Source organism: Narcine bancroftii, chromosome 3 (genome assembly GCF_036971445.1).
Source record: "Narcine bancroftii isolate sNarBan1 chromosome 3, sNarBan1.hap1, whole genome shotgun sequence".
Taxonomy (NCBI): Eukaryota; Metazoa; Chordata; class Chondrichthyes; order Torpediniformes; family Narcinidae; genus Narcine; species Narcine bancroftii.
Window position 1 is genome coordinate 336779152 of NC_091471.1, and position 25839 is coordinate 336804990.

At 39.9% G+C, this 25839-nt stretch overlaps 1 protein-coding gene across 1 annotated transcript in view; it reads left to right on the top strand.

Annotated features, from left to right (window-relative positions):
• Positions 1-25839, top strand: part of cacna1g (calcium channel, voltage-dependent, T type, alpha 1G subunit) — a 341612-nt gene that overhangs the window by 302511 nt on the left and 13262 nt on the right. The window contains exons 39-49 of the mRNA XM_069923288.1: positions 3803-3943; positions 4453-4580; positions 8859-8993; positions 11814-12077; positions 16573-16699; positions 17693-17797; positions 18566-18717; positions 19829-19925; positions 20481-20624; positions 21179-21313; positions 24682-24865. Of these exons, the coding sequence (XP_069779389.1) occupies positions 3803-3943; positions 4453-4580; positions 8859-8993; positions 11814-12077; positions 16573-16699; positions 17693-17797; positions 18566-18717; positions 19829-19925; positions 20481-20624; positions 21179-21313; positions 24682-24865 (1612 nt within the window). The remainder of the gene's footprint in view (positions 1-3802; positions 3944-4452; positions 4581-8858; positions 8994-11813; positions 12078-16572; positions 16700-17692; positions 17798-18565; positions 18718-19828; positions 19926-20480; positions 20625-21178; positions 21314-24681; positions 24866-25839) is intronic.

A 25839-nucleotide genomic window follows, 5' to 3' on the forward strand; every position in this document is an offset into this window, starting at 1 on the left:
CAAACCTGAAGTCATCTGCATGACAAGGATCAACGGAGGCAAGACAGGGCAGAAACCGAGAACTTAATATAGCCGACAGTCCAGAACACCATGGAAAATGTTCGGAGTGAAATTAAAGGGGTATATTGGAAAGCGCAAGATGGAATGAATGGTATATGGAAGGACCTAAGCTTTCTCATGAATGAAATGTAAAACGTTAGCATCCACGTACAGAAAGTAATTAAAGAATGAATGGCACATTGGCCTCTATTATTATGAGGTTGCCATTTAAGCATAAAGTATTGTTACAGTAGAACATAGTATTGATGAGGCCACACCTGGAGTGCTGAATACAATTTGGTTCCCTTATTTAGGAAAGAATATACAGGAAAACTCAGGTAATTTGGCAGCTTTCGGACTTTGCAGCTGGCAGTTTTTTTAGACTTTTGGATTTTATTCCTCTTCATACAAAATAATTTGATTTCACATTTTAGTCGGGCAATAAGTTTTCCAGTAAGTTTAAAGGGAGTGTTTAAGTTTCAAAGGAATATGCAAAACAGGGCCCCAGTGCATTTAAAGAGGGCCCCAATACGTTTAAAGGGAGTGCAGAGTCAGGTGTGTTTGAAAAGGGGCTAGGCTACAAGCTTCAGGGTTTAAAAGAAGTATGGGGAAATGGGGTCCTAGTGCCTTCAAATAAGTACAGAAAACAGAGACCTGTTAAGATGAAAGGGAGCACGAGTAATAGCTCCCAGTAAATTTAAAGAAAGTGCAGGTAACGGAGTTCAGCTGAGTTGAAAGGAAGTGTGGGAAATGGGACCCTTGTGAGGTAACAGGTAGAACGGCAAACAAGGACAATAACACTACGGATGTACAAAGTGAACAACACCATGAATGTAAAGAATACTGTGCACTGTTTTTTTTTAATTTCTGCTCTATATTTTTAAGAATAACTTTATTTTGAAAATTTAAATCATCCAGATCTTACAGGAGCACAGGGATGAGGGTTAATTCATGGGATAATAAGGTTATCCTATCACAAATGGTTGGAAAGAGTTATATCTGCAGTCTTTCAAGTTTAGATGAGGGTTAATCTTATTGAAACATACAAGATCAATAGGGACATAACATTATCACTGTTGAGACAGTTCCTTCTGTGGGAGTCTCAAACAAAAGAGCATGGTTACAATATAAGGGACCTGTCATTTAAAAGTGAGATGCTTAGGAATTTCATCTCACAGAGATTGTTCTGTGGTCTTCTATACCCCAGAGGTTTGTGAAGGCTGGATCACTGGTGGCATTAATAGGGGAAGTAGATATGTTTTTTGAAAAGTGGAGGAGCGGAGGGCTCTGTGGAACTGGTGCAGGAGAAGAGTGTAGGCCTGGGTCAGAGCAATCATGGTTGTATCAAATGGCGGGTAGGCTTGGGCAGACAGGTGGCTTACCCTTGATCCCCGTTTACTTGTGTTTTTATTTTCTGATATGTCCTTGACTTCAAATATATTGACAAATAAAATCAAAGAAATTCTAGTTCTGTTGCACAAAAACTTCAAGAGCATGGTCAATGAAGGAATGAGTAAAGAATTGCAAAGACTAATGATGCCATCATCTTGAGCAAATAAAGAATTGCTGAAGGAATTCAGCAGATTTGATAGCATGCATGGGTGGAAATAGTCTGTCAATGTTTTGGGTCTGGACCCTATATTGAAACAAAGGAGAAAAAAAGAGGGGGTGATATTACGTATGTGAAGAGAGCAAGAATCTGGCAGAGGGGTCAAGAGGTGACAGGTATAGGATGGAAAGTGTGAGAGATGGAGAGACATGAGGAAGGGGAAAGGGGAAGAAAAGCTAGAGAAGGAAAAAGGAAAAAAAATGCAGAAGTAGGTGATGAAGAGATGGAAACAGTGGGACAGGATGGGGTAGGGAGTTACCTAAAGCTGGAAAAATCGATGTTCATGCCTTTAGGTTTAGAGCGGAACAGGAGGAATATGATGTGTCAGGAATGAGTTAATATACAGGGGGATAAATCAGTGAATATTGAGTGCTGTGGAAGAACAAAGGGACCTTGGAGTGTGTGCTCACAGGTTCTTAAAACTAGCAGGACAGTTCAATAAATTGATTTTAAAAAAAGGTGTATTGATTGCCTTCCTTCCTAATTGAGGTACAGAATACAAGACTAGGATGGCTAATGTTGGCACTGTGTACAACATAACCGAGGCCACAGCATGAGGAAGGTGTCAGTCATGGTCATGTTACAGGAAAGGTGATTCCACTGGAAATGGCATGGAGGAGGTTCATGGAGCCAGAGTCAGGATTTTAAAATTGTAGCTGTGTGGAAAGATGACCTAAGTTGGTTTGGTACAGAGGAGACAGAAGGAAACGTGAGAAGAGAGACCTTGCTCAGCAGACAGGTCAGAAGGCAACCAGCCGCCGGCCCAACTTTAATCAATAGAAGAATTAAAGGGGAGTTGAGGAAAAAAAGTGGGAGGGTTTGGGAGCCATTGGATGAATCAAGGGTAGATGGAGAGTCATCATTGCACTAAAACAATCAATAGAAATGAACTTGAAGAGCCGTGGTCTGCTGGGCTCCAGACCTTTTGCTGGATTAGGCTGTTAACCTCCTTTACAACATATACATAAATACTATTGTACAGATACACCAAAATTCTTACTTGTTGTAGCTACCACAGGAATACCAACAACAATAATATTATTGAAACTATATATAATTTCCATGAAGCACCATCAAAAAGAGTCAATGAAAACATATTTAAAACAGATCTCTACGTTGTGTCTTTCTTATAGAGTGTTCCAGGCCCCTATGTAAACTTAGATTCATTTGAAATTCAGGAAAGCAGTAACTCCCAGCATTCAGAGTTGCCAACACAAGCCTCATTCCTCTCTGTTTCTTATAGTAGGAAGAGACAAGCAAAGATCAATTGATGACATGCACAGCCAAATAAAAACTGTGCAAGACCTAAAGCCCCTCTCTATTCAAGTCTCAGTCTTTTTCTTTCCACGCTGCCATCAGGGTTGCTAAAAAAAAAACTGAAAAAATTTTCATCTCCACTTACCTGTGTTGAGATCCAGTTGAGAGGTTAGGATTGCTCTCTCTAGTTCATTGCTCCTGGCATGTAATGATTTCTAATTGTCAGTCTTAAGTTTGCTGTATAAAGGAAATGATGCACAATTGATTCTTCTTAAGAGTTGCTCACCTTGCCTAAGAGATTAACTCTAATTGCTGAGGTCACCAAGCCAATCCTGGAGTGTTAGCGACATTAATTGGGCTAGTATCTCTCCAAAACTACATCAAATGTGGGTGTAAATCAAACAGAAATTTGTGCCTTTTCTTCCAATTTGCTTTTCTTATTTGCTGTAAGGATGTGAAAGATTATGTTACTTATAAATGCAAGGAAATATATCTACAGGTGAGACTAAAAAAATTCAGAATTGAAATGAGAATGGACAATGACTTTTAATCTCATTCTGCCAGACATGTTGCTTGTAAAACAGGTAATGTAATATTTCACACTGGAAAAAAATCATGCAAAGCAAAATCATGTCTAATAATTTCATGTCGGCATTCCAGATGATTAACAATAATTTATTAAGTTGAGTACCTTCAGTGGACAGTTAATCAGCTTACCTGTCAATGTTTGGAATCGGTGCTTCAGTGTTAACATGGATTTTGTTGGCATTTTCTTAGTTTTATTTCCTGCTCATGTCTTGTTCTCCAATTATATAATCCTTCCTTATCCACCACTTCCCTCCCTTTTAAACACCCTTCTCCTTCCATCATTTCCTCCTGCCCGCTTTACATACACAGGACAAGCAATTCTTTGACAACGTTTCCCTGCTGATCCAAGGTTCATTGGAAGGGGAGTTGACCCTCATGGACAACCTTTCGGGTTCTGTCTGCCACAACTATGCCATCCCACAGCGAGACAAATGCTGCACTGAGAAACAGGTTAATAGTTTTAATTTATTTGTCAAAGGTCCTGTGTTCAGATTTGGAACCTGAGGATTAAACCAAATGATCAAGACGACGTGAAGCAAAGGAAAGCAAGGATGAAAATGTGCTGGATTTATTTCAATGCCATAGTTAGTGGAATGAGGGCAAGATTAAACAAGAAAATCTGAAGATGCTGGGTCGAGTGCATTTAATGTCAAATATAAGCAGAAACAGGATTGCAGCTGAATTTTTAAAAAGTGGGGGAAGGAGAAGAGCAGTTGAAGGGGGAGGAATACAGTCTAACAGACAGGTGGATACAGGTGGGAGGGCAGAAGAGAAAAAAGATGAGAAGTGATAGAGGCATGTCAAGAGTAGCTATCTGATGGAAGAAGGAAGGGAAGAAGGGGTTGGGAAACAAGGATAGGGAAAGACAGAGAAACAAGGAGGTAGTTAATGGAAACTGGAGAAGTTGATGTTAATGCCGAGTGTGTGCCCAAGTAGAATATAAGGTGTTTTTCCTCCAGTTTGCGGGTGACTTTGATTTGGCAGTAAATAAAGCCATGGACAAACAGGTCAGTGTGGCAATTCTCTGTGGAACTGAAGTGGTTAGCCACAAGGTGGTCCTTGCTGTGGCAGCAGTCAGAGCAAAAGTGTAGACATAATGATCTCCCAGTCAGCCTCCAGTCTCAGTCCTTACAGAAGCAAACATTGATAGACTGCACTAGATTTAAATGAATGTAATATGATTTTTATTTTTATATATATAGACTTTTATTTCTCTTTGTTAAGTGTTTCACTTTCTAATGGAAAAAAAACACCATTCATAGTGTTGTACTCAGCTTGTTTAAGAACAGTGTGTGAAAGGCAACATTTTTCGAACATCAGGACACAATAGGTACCTTCAGGACATTGTAGACCATTTGAAGTGTAGCTATAGCACAACAAGGTCTGACAAACAACAGTGCAAAAATGACCAAGTAATTGTCTAGAAATTAGGGTGACACAATTATCTTATAGGTTAGGTCAACAGTATTACTGCACCAGTAATCCTGGTTCGATTCTGCTGCTGTTTGTAAGGAGTTTGTACATTCTCCCCGAGTCTGCGTGAGTTTCCTCTGGCTGCTTCAGTTTCCTCCCACCCACCCCATCCATGTTCTGGCTCAAAAACCATTTACATTCTTGTCCCTTCACAGCCTACACTTTCCTTGCAATTCCTTGACAATAAGGCCCCCTAACTTCCATGGATATTAATTCCTGATGCTCTTTCCCCACTCCCACTTCCCAGACTTTCCCAACTCTAAACACTCCTGCAACCCAGATTCTGACATATATGATTACCTTTTCATACCCTGTGGAGGTGAAGCACATGGATAGAGATGTTCTCTTGTAACATCTATTCAGTAGCACATTACGTACCACACTTAGCGGGCTTCTCCATTTACAGCAAGAAAGCCTTGAAAAATACATTCATACGTCCATTACACACTGAGGCATTTTAGACAGTGCAACATTCCAGTGTTCAGGTACTTCTTCGACCGTCTTTTCCCCTTATCCTTTTGACTCAGAGACAAAATTGCTATCAGAGAGCTATAGCTGAAATCTTCAGAAGTGAATGGATGACAAAAAGGTAGTTTGAAGGCTACATTTTACCAGTGTTAACTTATACTATTTTTTAAATCTAATTGCCCAAGTGGTTATTATAGGGATGCCTGTGTAGATATTTACTGCCTTGGGCCTGCAGAGCTTGCCAGATATGTGCTTGGACAGGTTAGAGGTCTTTAGATTTAATGAGAAGTATTCATGTATTAGGCAAACTCCACTTCCCAGATATGTGAGCATAATTAGATCGTGGACAATTTTAGGTTCATAGACAATTGCACAATTTGAATTTCAAGATTCCTATATTGTCATGTACTAGGTTAGAAAGGCAATTAGTTACAAGTTATGGAATTCCAGCTGGTAAATTTAATATTTCAAATTTTAAACTCATATAAAATTTACTTATTCTGGGCCTTTTAGGCCTTGACTCAAGGTTAGACTGAGGTTCTAGATCTGGACAGGACAATTTGCTTTCTATTACTTGTTGTTGTAACTGTGCTCCTTTTCTCGTTCAGTTCTGCGTTGACTTGTGGGATTCTGGACTAGGCCAAATTAATGTAATGAATGTAATACTTTCAATCCTCATCGAGTCCATGTTATGATGCATCAATGTCAATATGAATACTTTGTATTTTATACATCATAAAAACAAAATCGGATAATCATCATTTCTCAGACAAGTCTAACCTGCATAAGACCTGCCAACGACATTACAAGCCAATGAAAAGATTCCACTCCTATCCTTCTCTCATGCTCCCTCATCACCTCTATCATTCCACCCAGTATGCACGTCGAAGGTAGACAGATAACGTGCCACAACTCTGCATCAAACTTCCTCCCAGGCTGATGCCAATAATCTGTTCTCAGACTTTTCTGCCAATGTTCCTCTATAACAGATCAAAAGAGTTTCAAGGTAGTCGCTCTGTGTTAAAATAAAAGTGAACAGCTTTAGTGAAAGCACTGAATGTAAAATATTTCCTTGTTAAACTTGAGCAAAGGACATAGTTGAAAATTCCGACCAATCCCCTTTCCTCATATGTACTCACACTTTGGTTAGAGGAGCAACTATTCCTTACTGATAACATTCCCTTGAATTGAACACAGGCAAGAGGACTACTAGATAACATAGTGAAATAAATGATGGTGTCTGTTCAGTGCCAGAGTAAGGGGTTTGTATAGGGTGTAGAAGAAGAGATGACTCGTGTTGTTTTCCAGCATATATTCGCTCCCTTTAGAAGACTTTAGAAGACAAAAGAATACAACCATCATTGTTTTCTTCCCTTTTTTTTCCTCTTTGCTCCCTTAGCAAGGTAACAGCAGTGTGCGAGCTTTCACAATTTGCCCAGGAAAACATTTTGCATTTTAAAATATTTTCAAACTATTTAAAAAGTATTATATTTACAAGGTAAAAACAGTGGCACCTGGTGGGAGAGTTAATTATTGCATAGAAAAATTAACTTGCGAGAATCATAGATTTAACAAGGAAATTCTGTACCTTTAGAAGACAACCATCATTGTCTTCTGGGTTTCCTTCCTTTTTTACCCCTTTGTTCCTAAGCATGCAAAATAACAGTATTTACACTGTGAAATCTCAGCAAAGCTATGTCGATCACATGACCAGCACATGGTAATGGCATCAAAACACCAGTAAGATAAAAACATCCATAAAACTTACATTAATGGTTAAAACAATATTAAACCAACTGTAGAGCGTAATAATATTAGTAATGAACAACATATATTAGGGTTGATTATGTAACCAATTCATTTTCCAAGAAAAATATTTAAAATACCCCAGTAGCAATCTTTTCCCCCAGGAGAGACAGGAAGGGAGGGCTTAGGGGATGCACAAGAGATGTGCACCACTAAACTCATTCCCACCAGAAACATTATTAAAATGACAGTAAATGTAAGTATCTCATGAGATAAAATTCACAAATATAGAAATTATTAAAACCTATTTTTAACCCCGTTAAGTCAGCATATCAAGACATGTCTGAAATTCAAAATAGCATGCACAGCTTTCAATATGGTCCCAGTTTTAAGGAATGGTATGGTTGGATAATTTCACCTTTTAATATTCATGCAATGGGAGTGGGCATCAGTTCCACATCTACTCCCAATGGCAATTGAACAGAGATCAGGATTGGAACTGTCCTTTCTCTCCAGAAGGATAAACCAGTAATTTATCTAAAATCTGCCAGCAGAAATTTGTGTTGAGGGCACTCCCACATTGTATGATTTAGGTACGTGAACACTAACTTCGATCAGCCTATTAGAAACCACCCCAATTAAATATTTCACAGCACATTCAACTCCTGAATAATCATACAGTGCCAGTAGCCCTTCGCCTGGCTGTTTGAAAAAATATTCAATTAGTCCCACTCCAGCACAAATTTGTAATTTTTTTTAGCACACATCCAGTTTTCTTCTGAGAGTCTCTAGTTTTCTATTTCTGCAGCTTTTCTGAAGGAGAAGCAGTGCATTTGGTTTATTCATAGTCGTAACAATTAAGTCCAATAGGAAGAACTGTAATTGTACGTCAATGTTGAACTTGACATCACTCAAAATCTGAACTCATAAAATAAACATTCCAAGCATGAAACATTAAGTGAGATTGAGAGGAAAGAATGTAATATGAAAATATTGGAACCACCCCGAATCAATGAATTGGGAAAGCTTTAATATTTAAAATGAGAGAATAGAAATTCTCTATTTGGGTGACACGGTTAGCGTAACACCTATTACTGCGCCAGCCACCTGGGTTTAAATCCTCTGCTGTCTGTAAGGAGTTTGTGCGTTTTCCCCGTGACCTGCGTGGGTTTCCTCTAGGTGCTCCGGTTTCTTCCCACCCTCCAAAAACGTACTGGGTTTGTAGGTTAATTGGTGTATTTGGGCGGCACGGGCTCATGGGCTGGAAGGGCCTGTTACCATGCCATAACTCTAAATTCAAAAATATATATATGTAAATTAAAATTAAAAATTAAATAAATTTACATGTGAAAAAGATTTTGATTCAATTATATTGAAATATCTTATTCCCTCTGTCATCATAACCTCAAAAATGTATGAGGATTGTAGGTTAATTGGTGTATTTGGGGGGCGTGGGCTCATGGCCAGAAGGCCCTGTTACTGTATGACTAAACATTTAAAGGATGGGTGAGATCTTTGATCATTGATTAAACTTAAACCAAATTTTCACTGGTCTGACTTGGTCATTCTTGCCTTTGACAATAAATATCGTTGGGCTTTTCTTTTCCACTGTGCGAGATATTTTGTTAGTTTATTAACTGCCTCAGCCTCCCTAATATCCTAATGGATTTCTGTTCAGTGACTGGAACTTGGCACAACCCTGCCAAGAAGGATGGCTGCTTCCGCCTGCAATCCGTACGATAGCTGATCTCTTCTGCAACCGCCTACTAGTTGGTCTGCTTGGTTCTTTCCAATGGATCAGTGAATCCTGCAGGTCGGAAAGTGTGATCAGCATTCATGCAATTAACAATACTCTCCATAGTCTAACTGCCCATTGAAGAGAACAAGCAAGGGTCAAATGTGAAAAATTGTCACACTCGGGTAAAATCACAGAAATCAAGTAACTTTGCTGAACTGTAGCCTAGCACAAGCAATGAGACAGGGAGGAAATTAGTAAGCCAAACTAACCATTTGGACTGTAATGCTTATCAGACTTTTAATACGTAATGTAAAAAAAAACATCAGTTTCAGTTGGTGCCTCACGGTTGGTTGCAACATGAAACAAGCCTATGCATCCATTTATGATTTAGGAAATATATAATATTCCGCTTAACAATTTTAATCATTCATTGACTTCCTTTTCTCTTGGCATGATGAATCAGAATGGTATGGTGTAACTTGCTAGGAGCCCATTTGGTAAGAAGCACTGCTTTAAGTCTGATATTTCACTAACAAATTGCTGTGTAAGTGAGGTATTCAAACAGACAAGTGCCAGAAAATGCCAGCCTCTCATTAACATATGATATCTCTTGCAAAGCAGGTGCATTTTTTTTGGTTTTTGCTTTTAATGCAAATGAGATTATAATTCTGAAATAAGCCATTCAATGTTCACTTAAATGCAAACAAGTATTTTCAGACTAAAGGTAAGAAATTACTGATAGATTATAGGAAGGGCTGGTGCTAAAAAAATTTATTTAATGTCTGTGTGTATTCTTGTGGGATAGCCATGATAGAAGTTCAGATCTGCATTGATGAGGTCACATATGAGCCAGATTTCTTTCTTTCATTTATCTGGAAGAGTCACCTCTTGCTGAAGAATGATTAGTTTCTTTCTAAAAGACCAAGGATGATGAGAGTGGGCAAGGAAGGGAGTGGGTTAAATCTTTATTTCTTAAACAGTGAACTGATGGAGCCACTTTAATCATTGTTGAAGTCCCCAGCCAGAGATGTAGATCATTAACACAGGATAAACCAAAAATCATGGCCATGTTCATTTTTTTAAATTTAGATATACAGCACAGTAACAGGCCATTTTGGCCTGCGAGTCTGTGCCACCCAATTAACCTACACCCTGGAACGCTTTGAATGGTGGGAGCCCCCAAGAAAAACCCACGCAGACATGGAGAGAAAGTATAAACTCCTTACAGACAGCATGGGATTCGAACCCTGGTCCTGATTGCTGGTGCTTTTAAAGGCATTGCACAAGCCACTACACAAACCATGCCATCCCCCTACACACCTGGTACATTTCGAATGATGGGAAAAAATCGGAAACCCCAGAGAAAACCCATGCAGAAGAAATTTTTGTTTTGTTCAATATAGTTGTGGGGCTAAATTATAGGACTTTGTTTTCAGTCACATTGAACTCACTGGAACTGAGTTAGGTAAGTGGAGAGCATTGCCCAGACCCTGCTTACCTGATGCAACCAAGAATTAATTTCTACTCATTTGAATCCTACGATTGCAACACAATTAGCCTAGCAGTTAACACGTCCCAATTACCACGTATGTGAGCCGGGTTCGAATCCAGAGCTGTCTGTACGTTCTCCCTGAGACCTGGGTCAGTTTCCTGTAGGTGCTCCAGTTTCCTCCCACCCTCGAGACGTAGGGGTCGGTAGGTTAATTGGCAGTAATTAGACAGCACAGTTTTCATGGGCTAAAAGGATTGTATCGTTAAAATAAAATTGTTAAAATAAATCGTTCGGTATGCTTGATTCTCATTCATGTTTCAGAACTCAGAATTATTGATTCTAATTCTGCACGAGGGTAAAATCAAACAGAAATCCACACTCAACATTAATTAAAAATAGCCACAACCATAATGAATTTGTTCTTCATTCAGCACCTAAGTATTACCATATAACCATATAACCATTTACAGAGCGGAAACCGGCCATGTTGGCCTTTCGAGTCCGCACCGGTTCACTGATTTTGTGCGCCCTCTTCAGGCATTGGTGATTTTAAGTGTAGTGTATCTTTGAGAATTTTAACATCTATCCATAGGTACTCTGTACTTTGGATGTGAAATCTCATATTAAAGTATCCAAAAACATTGGCTGTGTGGGAGAAGCCAGTGAGTGGCCGTGGACAATAGCTTCTCATTTCCAGATTTGTTTTCAGTTGTACAAGCCCCATCCTGCTTTGTCAAGCTCCAAGCTTTGAGTGAATGTTCATTTCTCCTGGTATTTGAAGGCATTTAGGGGAGACTTGAAGGTAAAGGTTCCATTATTGTCACATATACTACATTTAGAATATAACCTACATGAAATTCTTTAACATTTGTCTACTGTAAGGCAGACAGAGAGTCCCCACTTTGTCCAGTGCCCCTCACTGAGACCTACAAGCACCTGGTCTCCCCTCCAAGTGCTGACCAGTCCTGAGCCTGCTTAGCTTCCAAGTTAAGATAGCCAAGGAACACTAAGTGCCGCAGAGCCTCCAATTCACTACTCTCGCTTCAGCCTCTGTAGAATTGATTTTTTTTGAACATCAATACAACCATTTTGAAAAAAAAAGTATTCACATTATCTTAACAATGCAGTCAAGTTAATAGATTGAGATTCATCCAGGAAGGCAAAACCAAAATACCGCATAGCCTGGAAATTTGAAATAGTGACGGAAAAGGCTAGAAGTGCTCAGCAGGACAGGCAGCATCAGGCAGAGAGACAAACACACGCAAGTTTTGAGTCACACCCTCACAATGAAACAGTGGAAGTGACAGGGGGGAAAACAAGGGGGATTAGATGACAGAAGAAGATTTAGTAAGATGAATGGTGGTAGATAGAAATGATGTTTTACAAATGTGGAATTTCCCAAGGAATTTGCAGTGGCTGCTGGAGAGTATCAAGTTCCTTGGAGTTCACTTAACTAGTGACCTATCATGGACACTCAACATCTCCTCACTTGTATGGAAGGCGCAACAGCGACTGCACTTCCTGAGAAGACCGAAACGGGAAACGCTACTGGCCACCATTATGTCAGCCTTCTGCAGGAGCTCTATCGAGATCGTCCTGGCCGCTGCGTCACAGTGTGGTACGGTTGCTGCAGAGAAATGGTTCGGAGGTCAATCCACAGGACCACAGTAGTGACAGAGGATCACTGGAGTCTCCCATCCCCCTCATCAATGTGGCCTATCAGGATCGTTGTCTGAAGGTGATGCGCAAAATCATCGAGGACCCCTTCAGCTGCTCCTGTCAGGAAAGAGATAGAGGAGTATCAGAGACAGTACCACCAGGCTGAGGAACTGCACACGGGCAAGGAGAATGCTGCATGACCCAAGGAATGGCTCACACTGACCATTCAAGACTCTCATTTCTACAGAGCAATATCTATTTATTTATTTATTTATTTGATGAAACTCAAGTCCTGCAAATGTATCGTTTGTCTGTATGTGGGTTATCTCTACATGTTTTGCACCAAGGACCGGAAATGCTGTTTTGTCGGGTTGTACTTGTATAATCAGATGGCAATAAACCTGACTTGAAGGATGGAACTAAAAATGCTGGCAATCTTATTGTTGAAGTCAGCATTGAGTCCAGAAGGCTGAAATGTTCTCAGTCACAAGATGAAGTGGTTTCTCTTTACTCTTACTTGAATTCAATTTAACCTCACAGAACACAAAATATATCTGTGTTTACTGGTTTCTCACCACTTAAATTGATGGGTCCCATTGGTGATGGGAACCAATTGTATTCAGACTGGGTAACCATAAGCATGCAGGTGCCATTGGAACACCAGGGATCTTCTCATTCCTTTTACTTTACTTCCTACCCCATTGTTCTGAAATAATATCCACAGGTCCAGCTAAAGTTTGGACCACTAATCAAGACTTACAATTCCATCTTGGCAATTGAAGCATAAATTGAGCATTGACAAAAGAAAGTTTGAATCAGTCACGGTAAACTGTGTTCCTCAGCTTCTCTGTCCTGTGTGTAATCCCAGTCCCACTGGCCATCTCTGGATTGCCCTCCTAAATGGCCATGCAACTTCTCAGTTCAGGGGCAATTCAGGGTGCAAATTTCTGGCATTTCCAGTGGCATCCAAATCCTATAAGCAAAGATAAGACAAACCTTTCTGCCTATTATTGCTGTCTATATTTCTCTTAACTCCTCCTCACAGCACAACATTCCTTTTACTTCTGTATCATATTACATTGCACTGTTTCTTTTCATCTAATCCATTAATATAAATTGCGTAGCTGCAGACCTTGGTAATGATCTGAAAACTTGAATATGATCTACTTGTTCTATTGTTTACTGTTTATTAACTAATGATTGAAGCAAGATAATATGTTACCCAGTGAACTTCTCATGTGCTTCTCATCAAATTTTAATCTTCAAATCATATGTATTATATTCACTGGTTTCCCCAGAGCTGACCCTGCTAGTCATATCAGCAAAAAAAATCTATTGGAAATGTCAAACTCTGTTTTCCCGACATGGAGTCATGTTGATACAATCTTATCATATAATTTCTGATCTTCCCCTTGTTTCATCTTTATGAAGCATTACAACATTGTGCTGACAAAAAGATTTCAAGGTAACTAATGAAGTGTTCGCTATATCCTCTCTCCCTCCTTCCTGAAGTAATGGTGTTAAATTTGCTTCTTGTCCATCCTCTGTGTCTGTGGCATTTCCTAATGGAATCATAGCATATAGTTTCCTTGTCACTCTATTCATTTTTTCTGGATGCTCCAATTTTCTCCCACATCCCAGCAATGTCAGGTAATTGCCCACTGTAAATTGAGTGAGAATAAGTTGAATGGCTACAGTAAAATATGGAGAGTGGAAAAGGCCTTATTATGTTGGGAGCCAAAATTAATCTGATGCACTGAATGGATGCCTTTTGTGTTGTAAGTAGGGCAATCAGACCCAGGGAATGTGTCGCATTATTGTGTCCTTAATTATTTTCTCCAAATTGAAGTGATACTAAATTCTTCATTGTCATTACATCAATAGCTTCTTTTGCAGTGAAAACTGATGCAAGATATTTATCAAGTGCTTCAGCCATCTCTCCACTTCTATCATCATGTATTTATCTCTTTACATTATTTCCCCCCACCCCCTTCCTTTTTACACTGTCGTAAAGTTCATATTTGGTTTTAACTTGGAATTAAAATATGTTCTGTATTTTTAACATTTTCTTTGTTGCTTCCCATAATTTTCCCAATTCTCTTAACAACCATTTTTGGGCTATCCTTGTCCTCTGAGTTAGCCACAAACAAATCAAGTTTTATATATGGAGTTATTTTTCAATAGAATGTAGAGTTTTTGAATATTTGTGCAACTGGTTGCGATTATTTTTTTCTTCAACTAGCGAACTTTATAGATACATTTTCTCAAATGATTTCGGCTAATTACCCATCATACTCACATAAGTAGTTTATTTAAGGTTTTGACTGCAGACATAACTCTGTCATATTGTGGTCATCCTTTCTGACTATGAAATTAACATTTGCCTCATGACATAAAAAAAAGCATCTTTTAGCCTGTTCTCTAGTAGATTCCATGATGTATTCCAAAGAACTATTGAGAATGGATTTTACATAAACTTCCTCCAAGTTACTGTTTCCAATTTGAGTTTACTCAATCTGAATGAATGTTAAAATTCCCCATGATTCGTGCAAAAAGCATTTCTTATTTCTTGATTAATTCTCAATCCAATATTCTTTCTAATTATATTCGTGCTTCTGGTGATTTTAACAATTCCAACCAATAATTTTTGCTTTATTGTATCTCTTATCTCCATGCATATTAATTCCATTTCCTGTACATCTGGACTCACTACATTCATTGACTATGATAAGACTGACTTTATTTCTATATTTTTTGTAGATTCAGTACTGTTGACGAGTTCATCTCCAAGCTTGGTCACAATGCAGCTATTACATACAATCGAATTATCTTCGTCCATTCTGTTACAATTCAGATATTGAAATACAGCACATAAACTTTGATCTTTGATTATATTTTTATTATATTTCCTTAAATTGACCTTTTCAGAATCATTATTATTTAATTCTAACTTTGCCATCTCATTTTCTCTATCATTTTCCAATTTGCTCCATTGCATTCTCTTTGCATCTATTACAATCTTCCCACCTGGATCCTGCCAGCACCACTTTCCCAGCCCTGCCTCGTGCCTATTCCCTTGAGGTTACTTGTCATAGAGTCCTACATCATGGAAACAGGCCCTCCATTCCAGGTTGTTGTCCTTGCTGAACAATGTACTCTCTTGCTTCCATCCCCACTTGTCCACATTAGACCCACATCCCTCCAATCCCCACCCATCCATGTAGAGATCCAAGTATATTTTCAAGAAAGCTCATGTACCTCCCTCTACTTTTTGGCTCACCACCCTCTGAGTAAAAACTGTCTCCTCAGGCCCCTTCCAAATCCCTCCTCACTTTACAGTTATGCCCTCTTGTCTAAGACTCTCTCACTCTAGGAAACAGACTTTTACTATCTGCCCTATCGATACCCCTCACGATTTTATAAACCTCAATAAGTTTCACTAGTTTTTTTTTTACAGTCTCTACTTCATTTAAATGCCCTTAGATTCCTAATTATACTGTATTATCATACTGTATTATCCTCCATAATTAGGGCTTGAGCCAAACTGAAATGATCCCTGGAGGTTTTAATGCAAAACTTCCTCCTTCCAATCATCTTGCCCAAGCAAAAATTCATAATGGAGTCTGCAAAGTTCATTTTGAATTCCTCAAAACTCCAGTACTTATCCTGAAGACCAAGTGCCTCAGAATGTCGATAATTGACCAAGTCTCAACACTGATATAATTGTCAGAAGAAATGTTGAAGGTTGCACATAATGGAACCAGAAACCATCAAACCCCATGATCTTACAACAAGCATCTATGAAGTTTAAAACAACAGACTCTTCAACCCAACCTGTCTTTGTTGATGAAAATGTCCCCAAAACATGTCCCACCTGCTTGCATTTGGGCCCATGTTCCTCTATGCCAAGGCTGGGAAACCTATGACCCACGGTCCAAATATATCCGGCCTGGTGCACATCCCCCTCCCCCCTTGGTGTGTGGCTCCCCCTGCCCCTTGAGCGCAGCTCCCCCCTGCCCTTTAAGTGCAACTCCACCCCCGCCCCCCCCCCCCGCCCCGGTCTGTATGCGGCTTGCCGGTTCTTGGTGCACAACTCCCCACCCCCTGTTGATACTCCATCCCCCAAGCTGTAGACCCCCACACTGGAGACTGCCCTACCCTCTGCATTGGAGACTCCACCCTCCCCCTCTGGACTGGAGATTACCCTCTGCCCTCTCCACGACTCCCCTGCCCTCTCCCCCTATCTGTGTATAAATCCCTCTCTCTCTCTCTCTCTCTCTCACTTCCTCTCTGTGTGTGACTTATCCTCTCTCTGTGACAAGCCCCTCTGTTTGTGTGAGGCTCACCCTTTCTTTGTGTGACATCTCCCCCTCTCCCTGCTGTCTGTTTTGGGGTTAGTTATTTTGTTTCATTGTGACGACTTTTTCTCCTTTTTGACTTTTATGTTTTTTTTTTAAATTGTGCCACTTATTGACTAACTCATGATTTTTGGTGCATTTCCAGATTTGAAGATGCCTTCCCTGACTTGAAATGCATCATCGTTTTTTTAAATTTATTTGTTGATTTTATTGACGGTAGCAACAGTGCGGCCTGCCGTTCGACTACTGACATGCTATCCGACCTGCGTATGGTAAAAGGTTGCCCACCCCTGCTCTACACCCACCCTATCCATGTATCCGTCCAGATGTCTCTTAAAGGTTGCAGTAGTTTCTGCATCAACTACCTCCTTCGGCAGCTCGTTCCTTACACCCACCACCCACATTGACTCCAGATGAAGTGAAACTAAAGTATCAAAGAACTCTGTTCAACTTAGGCTAGAAATGAGAACACTTGGTGGAGTTTACTTCAGCTGGACGTGATTGAAAATATAACATGGAGTGAAATGTAATGATGACTGTTTCTGCTCCATTGACATCACTCTGCAATTTTAACCAGGTGCTTCCCCTCTTGAGGCTCACTTGCATATCTAATAAAATATTATGTTGGATGCAAATCAAATTGTGCCTTTTCCTGTTCAACACTACGTTTTTGAACATTACAAGAGCAATGAAATTCCACTGCCCAAGGATAATTTGACACTGTTTTGACACCGCACCAAACTGGGACCCTGCTAAGGAAATTCTGTGCTTTTACTCCTTCTAGCCAACACTGCTTCAAACAACGCACTGGCCCCTCCACATAGCATTATTACCTGCACACATCTTACCTCCATTTATATTTGTTCAGGATCCCACACGACACAACGCCCTGAAAGCCTCATCCGAGATCCTGCTCTTCAAACTCCTCCCTTCACATCATCAACAATGTTCACTTCTCAAAAGCCCTTGATAGAGGACCACTCCCTTGATCATTGACCCAATTTCCCCTCCACCCCCATCTACACTCAGGACACTTACTTAACCCCTGATCTCAACCTTGATCCTAATTGCTGACTTCTCCCATCGCTCCTGATATTTGGCTTGAAGCCAGACCATGATCCAGATTAGCCCAATCCCACCCCTCACCAGTTTCGTACTGATCGCACTCAAATCTTCAGCTCTCATCAGGACTATGATTGCCTTTTCTCTTTCCCACTACTGCAACCTCATGGCCCTGGTCCCAGGTGAAGTGTTTGTGTCCACAGAGACCTTGGACCATGAAATTTGCAGCGGTTATTGAGGAGTTAATGGCCACAGTGATCAAGGGGCATGCCCATCGGTTGCCCTTGAGTTTTGAGACTATCACAATGGTTTTGAAATGAGGAATTTGCAAAGATCTGCAGGTTATGACGATGGATGCTTTAATGAAATCAGTTTCTAACTTTGTCACTGGGTGGTGCACATCTCTGAAATTGTAAAACAGGGCCTGTTATTGAAAAGGTGGGGACGGTTTTTGAAGGAAACTAGAAACTGGGAAGGGAAGTTGAGGTTTTGGACCAGGTCCAGGAGGTTAAATGTCTTTATCCTTTGTTTTATAAGTAAATAATGTCCAATCAGACTGCAGCTGTCAGCAATTTGTTATTCAGAAAATATTATCTGAGAGGTGCTTGTAGAAAACAATTTCTAAGAAATGGCAAAAAAATATACACAATTAAATTTAAAATTGCCTATCTGTATATGAAATGCAGACGACTCACCTTGGACTGTCCCGGTGAGTAAACTAATGAACACTTCTGTGATAATGACCCATTGAGTCCTCTGACACACCTAAGGCTAGAAGATAAGAAGGGCAGAGTGTCAAGAGCTGCTGTCCTCAGTGTAACTGAGAATCAGGCAGCCCAAAGAGACCATGTTGAGGTGGAGGACAATGGGAGTGTGGGAAATGATGATGAGTACACTATAACTGCAGAGAGCTGTGCAAAAGAGGGAGAGAAAATAATGTTAGGTCGCAAGTGCTAAATGCATACAAGCTGGTTGTACTCACCCCCGGTAAGTGAGTGTGCAGTGTATTGAGGTGTAAAGTCCATTTTTGAACTGTTGTCCTAGTTTCTCACAACTGGTCATCTCTCCCTGTTTAGATCCCTCTAGCTGAGATGGAGGCTGTTTCTCTGACGTCTGATATTCAGTCTGAGAAATCGTGGTCGTTAGCCCTGACAGATGACTCTTTGCCCGATGATGCAAACGTATTCTTACTAAATACGCTGGAAAGCAATGTACATATTCCACACCAGTAATCTGCTTATACCAGGGCTCGAAATACTCTACCACTTAATTTAAGTTATCTCGTTGTAATAACATACACAGGGACAGGACAACACCAATCTTCCCACAGTCTCCACCTCTTTGTGATTCTTTGTGGATTGAAGCATTCTCAGGATGTCTGAAATCATCTCCTTAAAACACATGGGACACACCTTGTGATTAAGCCTCAGGACCCTTTCCATAAATTCTATATAAAACCATTCCAATTGCACTTAATTTCAAATAAATTTCAAATTCTGAGATCACTGTCAGGAGTGTTTGGAGAGAGTATTCAAAGGAAATCATGCATAAAGAGTTGTATTTCAATACAACTTTTGGAAGTTTATTTTTGATGAGCTGGTTGATGGGTGGAAACAAACAATTAACAATACTGGTTCAAATATGGTTGAGGAATGAAAGTTGGGCAAAACAAGGAGAGGCATATCTCGCGTTGAAGATGAGCTAATGGCAGAAAGTCGGGGTGAAAAGAAAAATGCTCAAAAGTCAGGGAGAATTGGATTGATGAATGAGTGAGAGAAAGAGAGAGATAATGGACACCTGATGCTTTTTTTTCTGAGAAGGAGTCTGAAGAGCCCCACATAGTTGTAATTGGAGTTGAGGATAGTATGTCCTGAAAGGTGTTATCTTTGCATATCAGATTGATCATGGAATGCTGGACGGTTATGGAAAAAAGGACCTCAGCATGCTTTATCTAGACCAGTTCAATTGGTGAATGAGTGTTTGCCATATCTGTGCTAGATTGGCACCTTTAGAGTCAGGAAAGCAGAGACAAGAGCAGCACTAAAGTATTCAAAGAAAATTATAAAGTAAGTTTTTATTCTAATGTATCATAATGAAGCAATAGGAGGAAGTCTATCCAGTCCTTAAGCCTGCTCTGACATTCAACTAGATCACGGATGATACTTTAACCTCAATGCGATATTCCAGTCCTAAATCCTTGGTTCCTCTAATGTCCAAAATATTATCAGTTTCTGATTTGAATTAATTTATTGGCTAATCCTCCACAGATCAATCAGCAATATTATCCTGGTGGATCAATAATCCTACAACCTGTTTAATTGCTGAGCTCAATGCTGCAGGAATGATCATTGGATTCAGCAACTGACAGCCAACTGGAGACTGGGCGATCAACTTCAGGCCTTGATTCTGCTCTATTCCTGCAGATGTGCGTCCACAGTGGGAATAATTTTAGATTAATCTGTATGAAGAAGAGACCATTAGTCATTGCTCAGGCAGGCATTTGAGAACCAGAGGCATCCCCTTGACTGTGGAGTCAAACGGGAGCTCCAAGAGAGGGTGGAGGTTAAATTGACGAGAAAGAAAAATTGTAGAAGAATTATCAAGGGCAGAAAATAAGGGATTTTTTTGTGAGGTTTATCAGCTCACATTCCTGGAGAGAGAAGCCTAAGAAATAGAAAACGAATCAGTGCAAAAATTTGACCAATTGAAATATGCAGAACGGGAATTCATCAAGTAGTTCTAAAAAGGCACATGGGGTCATAATTAACGAGATTTGAGGACAATTTAAGTGGTAAATAATACACAGAGATTTTGTTTCCCCTCAGAGTTGAAAACATTTTGAATCAACATAAGTTGATCACCAAAAAATTAAAATATGAACAGATTTGAAAGGATACTTTCACTGGACTCGATAAAATAAAAAAGTTGTTTATTTACTTCTTCCACATATCAGGTGGCATGAGTTGCATGATATGACATCTTTTTTTGCAGTGCAACATCCCAGTTCGAGACAAGAAAATGCTGGTTGGTTGTCACTTCCTCCAATCACTTTCACTGACAATTAAAACCTCTGACAATTGTCTGCCAACGGCAGCCTCAGCCGCCCTACAAATGAAGAATAATCCAACGTTCTCAGTACTCTTTTGGACTCTGGTGTCCTTCTTCATCTACACCTGACGTCATGAGCCCTGGCCATACATCCTGTGGAATGTCAAAGGGATTTAATCTAAGCCCAACCAATTTTCATTCAATGACCACTGATTCATTGAACACTAATTAGTCAGAATAGCTTAACTGAAGATGCACTGTAAGAGCCATTTGGTGAGCTTAATTAATCCAAAGCTTTCTGTACACTTTTAGAACATAGAAATATATAGCAGAGTACAGACCCCACGGCCCACAGTGTTGTGCCAACCTAATAACTGCCTAGAAGTTACCTGCTCCATAACCCTCCATTTTTCTCAGTTCTATTCCATAGTAGTTTCTTAAAAGTTCTTAATATTGTTGGCAGTGCATACCATGCACCTACACTCTCTGTGTGAAAAACTTGCTACTTACATCTCCCCTCCAGTACTTACTCAGAAGCACCTTAAAACTATGCCCCTCATGTTAGCCATTTCAGACCTGGGGAAAAGGTACTGGCCATCCACACGATGATTGCCTCTCATCACCTTGTACACCTCTCTCAGGTCATGCCTCATCCTCTGTCCCTCCAAGGAGCTAAGAACAAGTTCACTCAACCTATCCTCATAAGACATGCTCTCCAATCCGGGCTTCCTTGTGAATCTCAACTGCACCATTTCTGTGGCATCCACATCTTTCCTGTAACGAGATGACTCGAACAGAATGCAATATTCCACGTGACATCCTGGTTGTCCTTCCTTTCTCAGGGTCAAGGATTTTCCCTTTTGATGGGGTCCTTATGCACGACAAATAAATAAAATAACTTTTAAAAAATGGCTGATTTTAGAAAGCAATCACTCTAAGATTATTGTCCCAAATTACTCAGCTGCTATTAATAAATCCCAAAAATACCAACGATTAAATAATTGACGAGAATAGCAATCTATATCAGCAAGTTCCTATGTTTTCCAATACAACTGTGCCACACATTGAGCAAGATCTGAATAGAGGAGATAGATTACATTGGTATTTCCCATAATTTTGGACAATTCAAACTAGAGACAAAACATTACAGTAACTGATCTAATATTGTGATATTATGCATTCCATTTAATGAGAAATGCACAAAGGAAGAGTATTTCTGGCCCTGATTTATATTTAAACCATCTGCTCCTGTCCCTGCCAAAGCACTCGACATTTTCAGGCTAATGTGTAGACTAATGCTTTCATCTGTTGCTCAACAAATTCTTTTCCTTAAGCCAAACCTTTCTGGATCTTGTATTTGTCTTCTTTTGAATGTGCTTCTTGTCAGTGTCATTTCATTATTGACAATGTCTCCTGTGGCAGAGTGACACAGAACTTCTGTTGTGCTATGTGCTAGCTGGTACCGATGACAATGAATACTATTCCGATCATGCCTCATGCAAAAGCATGTGTTTAATGGACAACGTTGATGCCAGAAGCTGATTTATTCTGAATTGACAGGTCACTTTCAATGAAAAACTGTTCCCCATTTGGAGATGCAGTTATTCTTGATGAGCCTGTGGTGCAGATGTATTACAATGGGTGCAAGTTAACAAAAAGGTCATTGAAATTGGTGCAAGTATTCAGAATTTATGCATTGTTTCCTCCGAATTTGGGTTGTCAACTCAACAGAATGCATCCTTAATTCCCATGCTTCATTTTATTTGAGGTTTGTGCTTCTCAGCTTGGATTAAAAAGAGAGAACTTTGTTTTTATAAAATAAAGGTTAATGCAATTTCTGCTACTCCATTCTTAGACATTCTCACCTATTCCACCACCAGCCCTCCACCCCCACCCCCCCCCCCCCCCACCAAGAGTGTCTGCAGTTTCAGCACTTCTCTGAATTCTGGTGTTGTAACAGAAGGACTGGCTTATCCATCTGCAAGATGGGGGTACCCAGAGTGAAGATGAGGTTAGGCTAGAGTGGAAGGCTCTAGCCAATCTCTAGGACCAATCTCTGCCACTCCAGGGTAGAGACCTTTAGGTGAACTGACCCAGAGAAATAACAATCGTTTGTAAAACTGTTGCCTAGAAATTTGGCTTCCAAGGAAGATTGGAATGACTTGATTGCCAAAATTCTTCATCCAGACGGGCAGGATGGTTTGCATATTTATTAGTGCAACTCTGTTACAGTGCCAGCATCCCTGGTTCGAATCCAACACTGTCTGTAAGGAATTTGTACGTTCTCTACATGACCTGTGTGGATTTCCTCCAGTGCTCCTGTTTCCTCCCATGTTCAAGGGCATATGGGATTAGTAGGTTAATGGGTCACATGGTTCTATTTGGGCTGCATGGGCTTGTAGGCCAGAAGGGCCTTTTACTGTGCTGCACAGTATATATAAATTTTTTAAATACTGTAAGTTTTTGAAAATGAACATATCCTTCAACAAGTTCCCATGGATAAAAAGTCATGGTGGCAGAAGGTAGGATTTGAAACATTTTCACAGGGATGGATGGATTATTCCAAAACCAAAGAACACTACAGCACAGAAAAAGGCCCTTCAGCCCATCTAGTAGTTGCCAAATTTTTACTCTGCATAGTCCCATTGACCTGCACCTGGACCTACGCAGGTCACAGGGAAAAGATATAAACTCCTTAGTGCCAGATTCAAGTCAGGGATGCTGGCACCATGCTAACCGTCCCGCCTGTCTGAATGAAGAATTTTGGCAGTCAAGTCATTTCAGTCTTCAAAGGAAGGCAAATATCTGGGCAACGGTTTCACGAACAATGGTTAGTTCACTATACCCCTCAATGGGAAAAGTAAAGGGCATGTGGCCTATCTTTTGAAATGGTTTTGTACCTGAGCAGTAACATAAAGTTACTGGAGTTAATGGAGGATGAGAAAAAGAGAATAGAGATAATATCTAAAATATAAAGGCAGTAATAATATCCAAAATATAGATTGAAATAATAAAGTCTGGAAATAGTGATGTGTACAGAGATGGATATTATGGTCTTACAGATAGAACTGTCTAATATGTAAAGTGAAGAAGCACATTATATCTAATTGGCAGCATCCAACATAGAAGGCAAGTGGCGAAGCTTTATCTAAAAACTGGGGCGAAACCACACCAAGTAATGTCACTCAAGCTGAATTTCATGCTCAGAGTATCTCGAGATAAGTAGTTAAGAAGGTTTCTCCAATTCGACATTCCATATCCAGCCAGAATCAGTCATTTTGTTGATGGTTTGCTTGGATGTTTCCAAAATGGCTTTGGTCTTCAATCTCCCACCTTTCTCCTTCTTTGGCCTTTTCTAGATGGAGGTACATATATGGAGGGTTGATGAATTGGGATTAAAAAAAATCTTCTAAGCCATTTGTCCAGATTTACAACTGCAATGGTCCTTGATCTCCACTTTGCTTCTTGTAGTTTCAGTTTATTTTAACATTAAAATGGCACAGTGGGGATAAAATTTCATCTTCAGCAATAGGATTTGGCTTCAATAAAACTGAACCTCAAGTGCGGTGTATCAAGGACAAGATAGATCTTAACCCCATGATTTTTATTATTTCTAATAGTTATCCTTTGCTCTCCAGCATAACTTTCCCCATTTAGAAAACAGCTCATTTGCGCAACTTAAGAGTATTTCTTGAAAAAGGGCTTGTAGGTTCTGATGATTCATTTGAAGATGGTGTATTCCAAAATGAGGAATATTGCGCATATGAGTTGTGAAGTTGCATGAAGCATTTTTACTGATGGAATTGGCATTGTCATGGTGTGTGTACTGTGCAGGTTGCTGAGTATTGTAACACACTACTGAGTCTGTTGCGATGCAGTATGTCAATATTGTGATCCATTCACTGTACAGCAAAATGATTGAACATTTCCTGCTCAGATGTTCTGAACTTTCTCTTTTCATTGTGCCTCTCTGTTGCTGTTACTGTAGGTTGTTTTGTCTCATTGATGACCTTCTGCATGACTGTGTCCCACATTATCTGCAACTAAGCTGCCTCCAGATTTCATTTCTGCCTGCACCTACATGAATCTGATAGCATCTCTCCCCCCCCCCACTCCCCTCCCCCACCCACCCTCCCCCTTGTAGGCTGAGCACATGCAAGAATACGAGATTAAGAAGGAGGTCCAAGAGAAGAACCTTCTCACTGTGAGGAAACCTTTTGTTGGCCGCACACACTCGCTGCCCAACGACAGCTACATGTTTCAGCCTGTCAATCCTGCTCCACTTCAAGGTCTTCAGGGGTCAGAGGACAATCTCAAGCCACAGTCAGGTATGTCTCATTTGTGGGTATAGATTGGTCAAATGTCAGGAGAAAGCGTAGGCTTCATGGGAGATCTTTTTAACTCCAATAAATTGCAGAAGAATCTGGGGGAGTCCATAGCTCCTTAAAAGCAGTCACACGAGTAGATAGGTAAAGAAGTAAAGAAGTCATGTGACATGCCTATCTTCATTGGTCAGGGCATTGAGTATAAGGAAGTTGTGTTGCAGCTGAAGAAAACTAGGAGTTTGCAGGAAAGATGCAGAACCTTTAGAAAGAGTACAGAAGAAAGTTTCCAGAATGCTACCTGGATTGAAGGGGATGAGCTAGATGGAAATGTTGGATAAATTTGGGTTTAGCATTAGAAACTTAATGTAAATGCATAAATTTATGAGAGGCCTAGATATTGTAGACCAGGGGTGGCCAACCTTTTACATTCAATGCATCAGTTTTTTTTTCATGCACAAGTTCGGATGTGCCGCACATCTTGTACTCCCATTCACTTCTTCTAGAAATATGTCAATATAGACACATTTAGCTTTCTTACATGATATATATTGATTTAATGTAAAAACAAGATAACCGTTACTTCCCTTAATGAGACTTTTGAGTCTATTTCAAAAAAATAAAAAACTGCAAATGTTCACAAAGGACAAACAAAGCACAACTCCGAGGTGCACGAGTGCCAATTATAAACTGAAGGGCAAAAGCCTGCAATGCAACGCTGCTGGAGACAAACAAGTATCAAACGTGTATTGAACAATTAGGGAATGACTGCAGAACAAAAGTCCTTCTTTCCTAGTTTGACTCATTGAACATGTTTTTTTTAAAATTGAAAACAGATTAATGTGAAAGAAGATAACATTCACTTAAAGTGCACAAAATAATAAAATCACTAAAAATAATTGCCAAGTTTTAGATTTATTCTCAGTAGAAACTCATTTCTAGCCCCATTTCTAGCTCTAAGCTATAGGATTTTTTTTCTA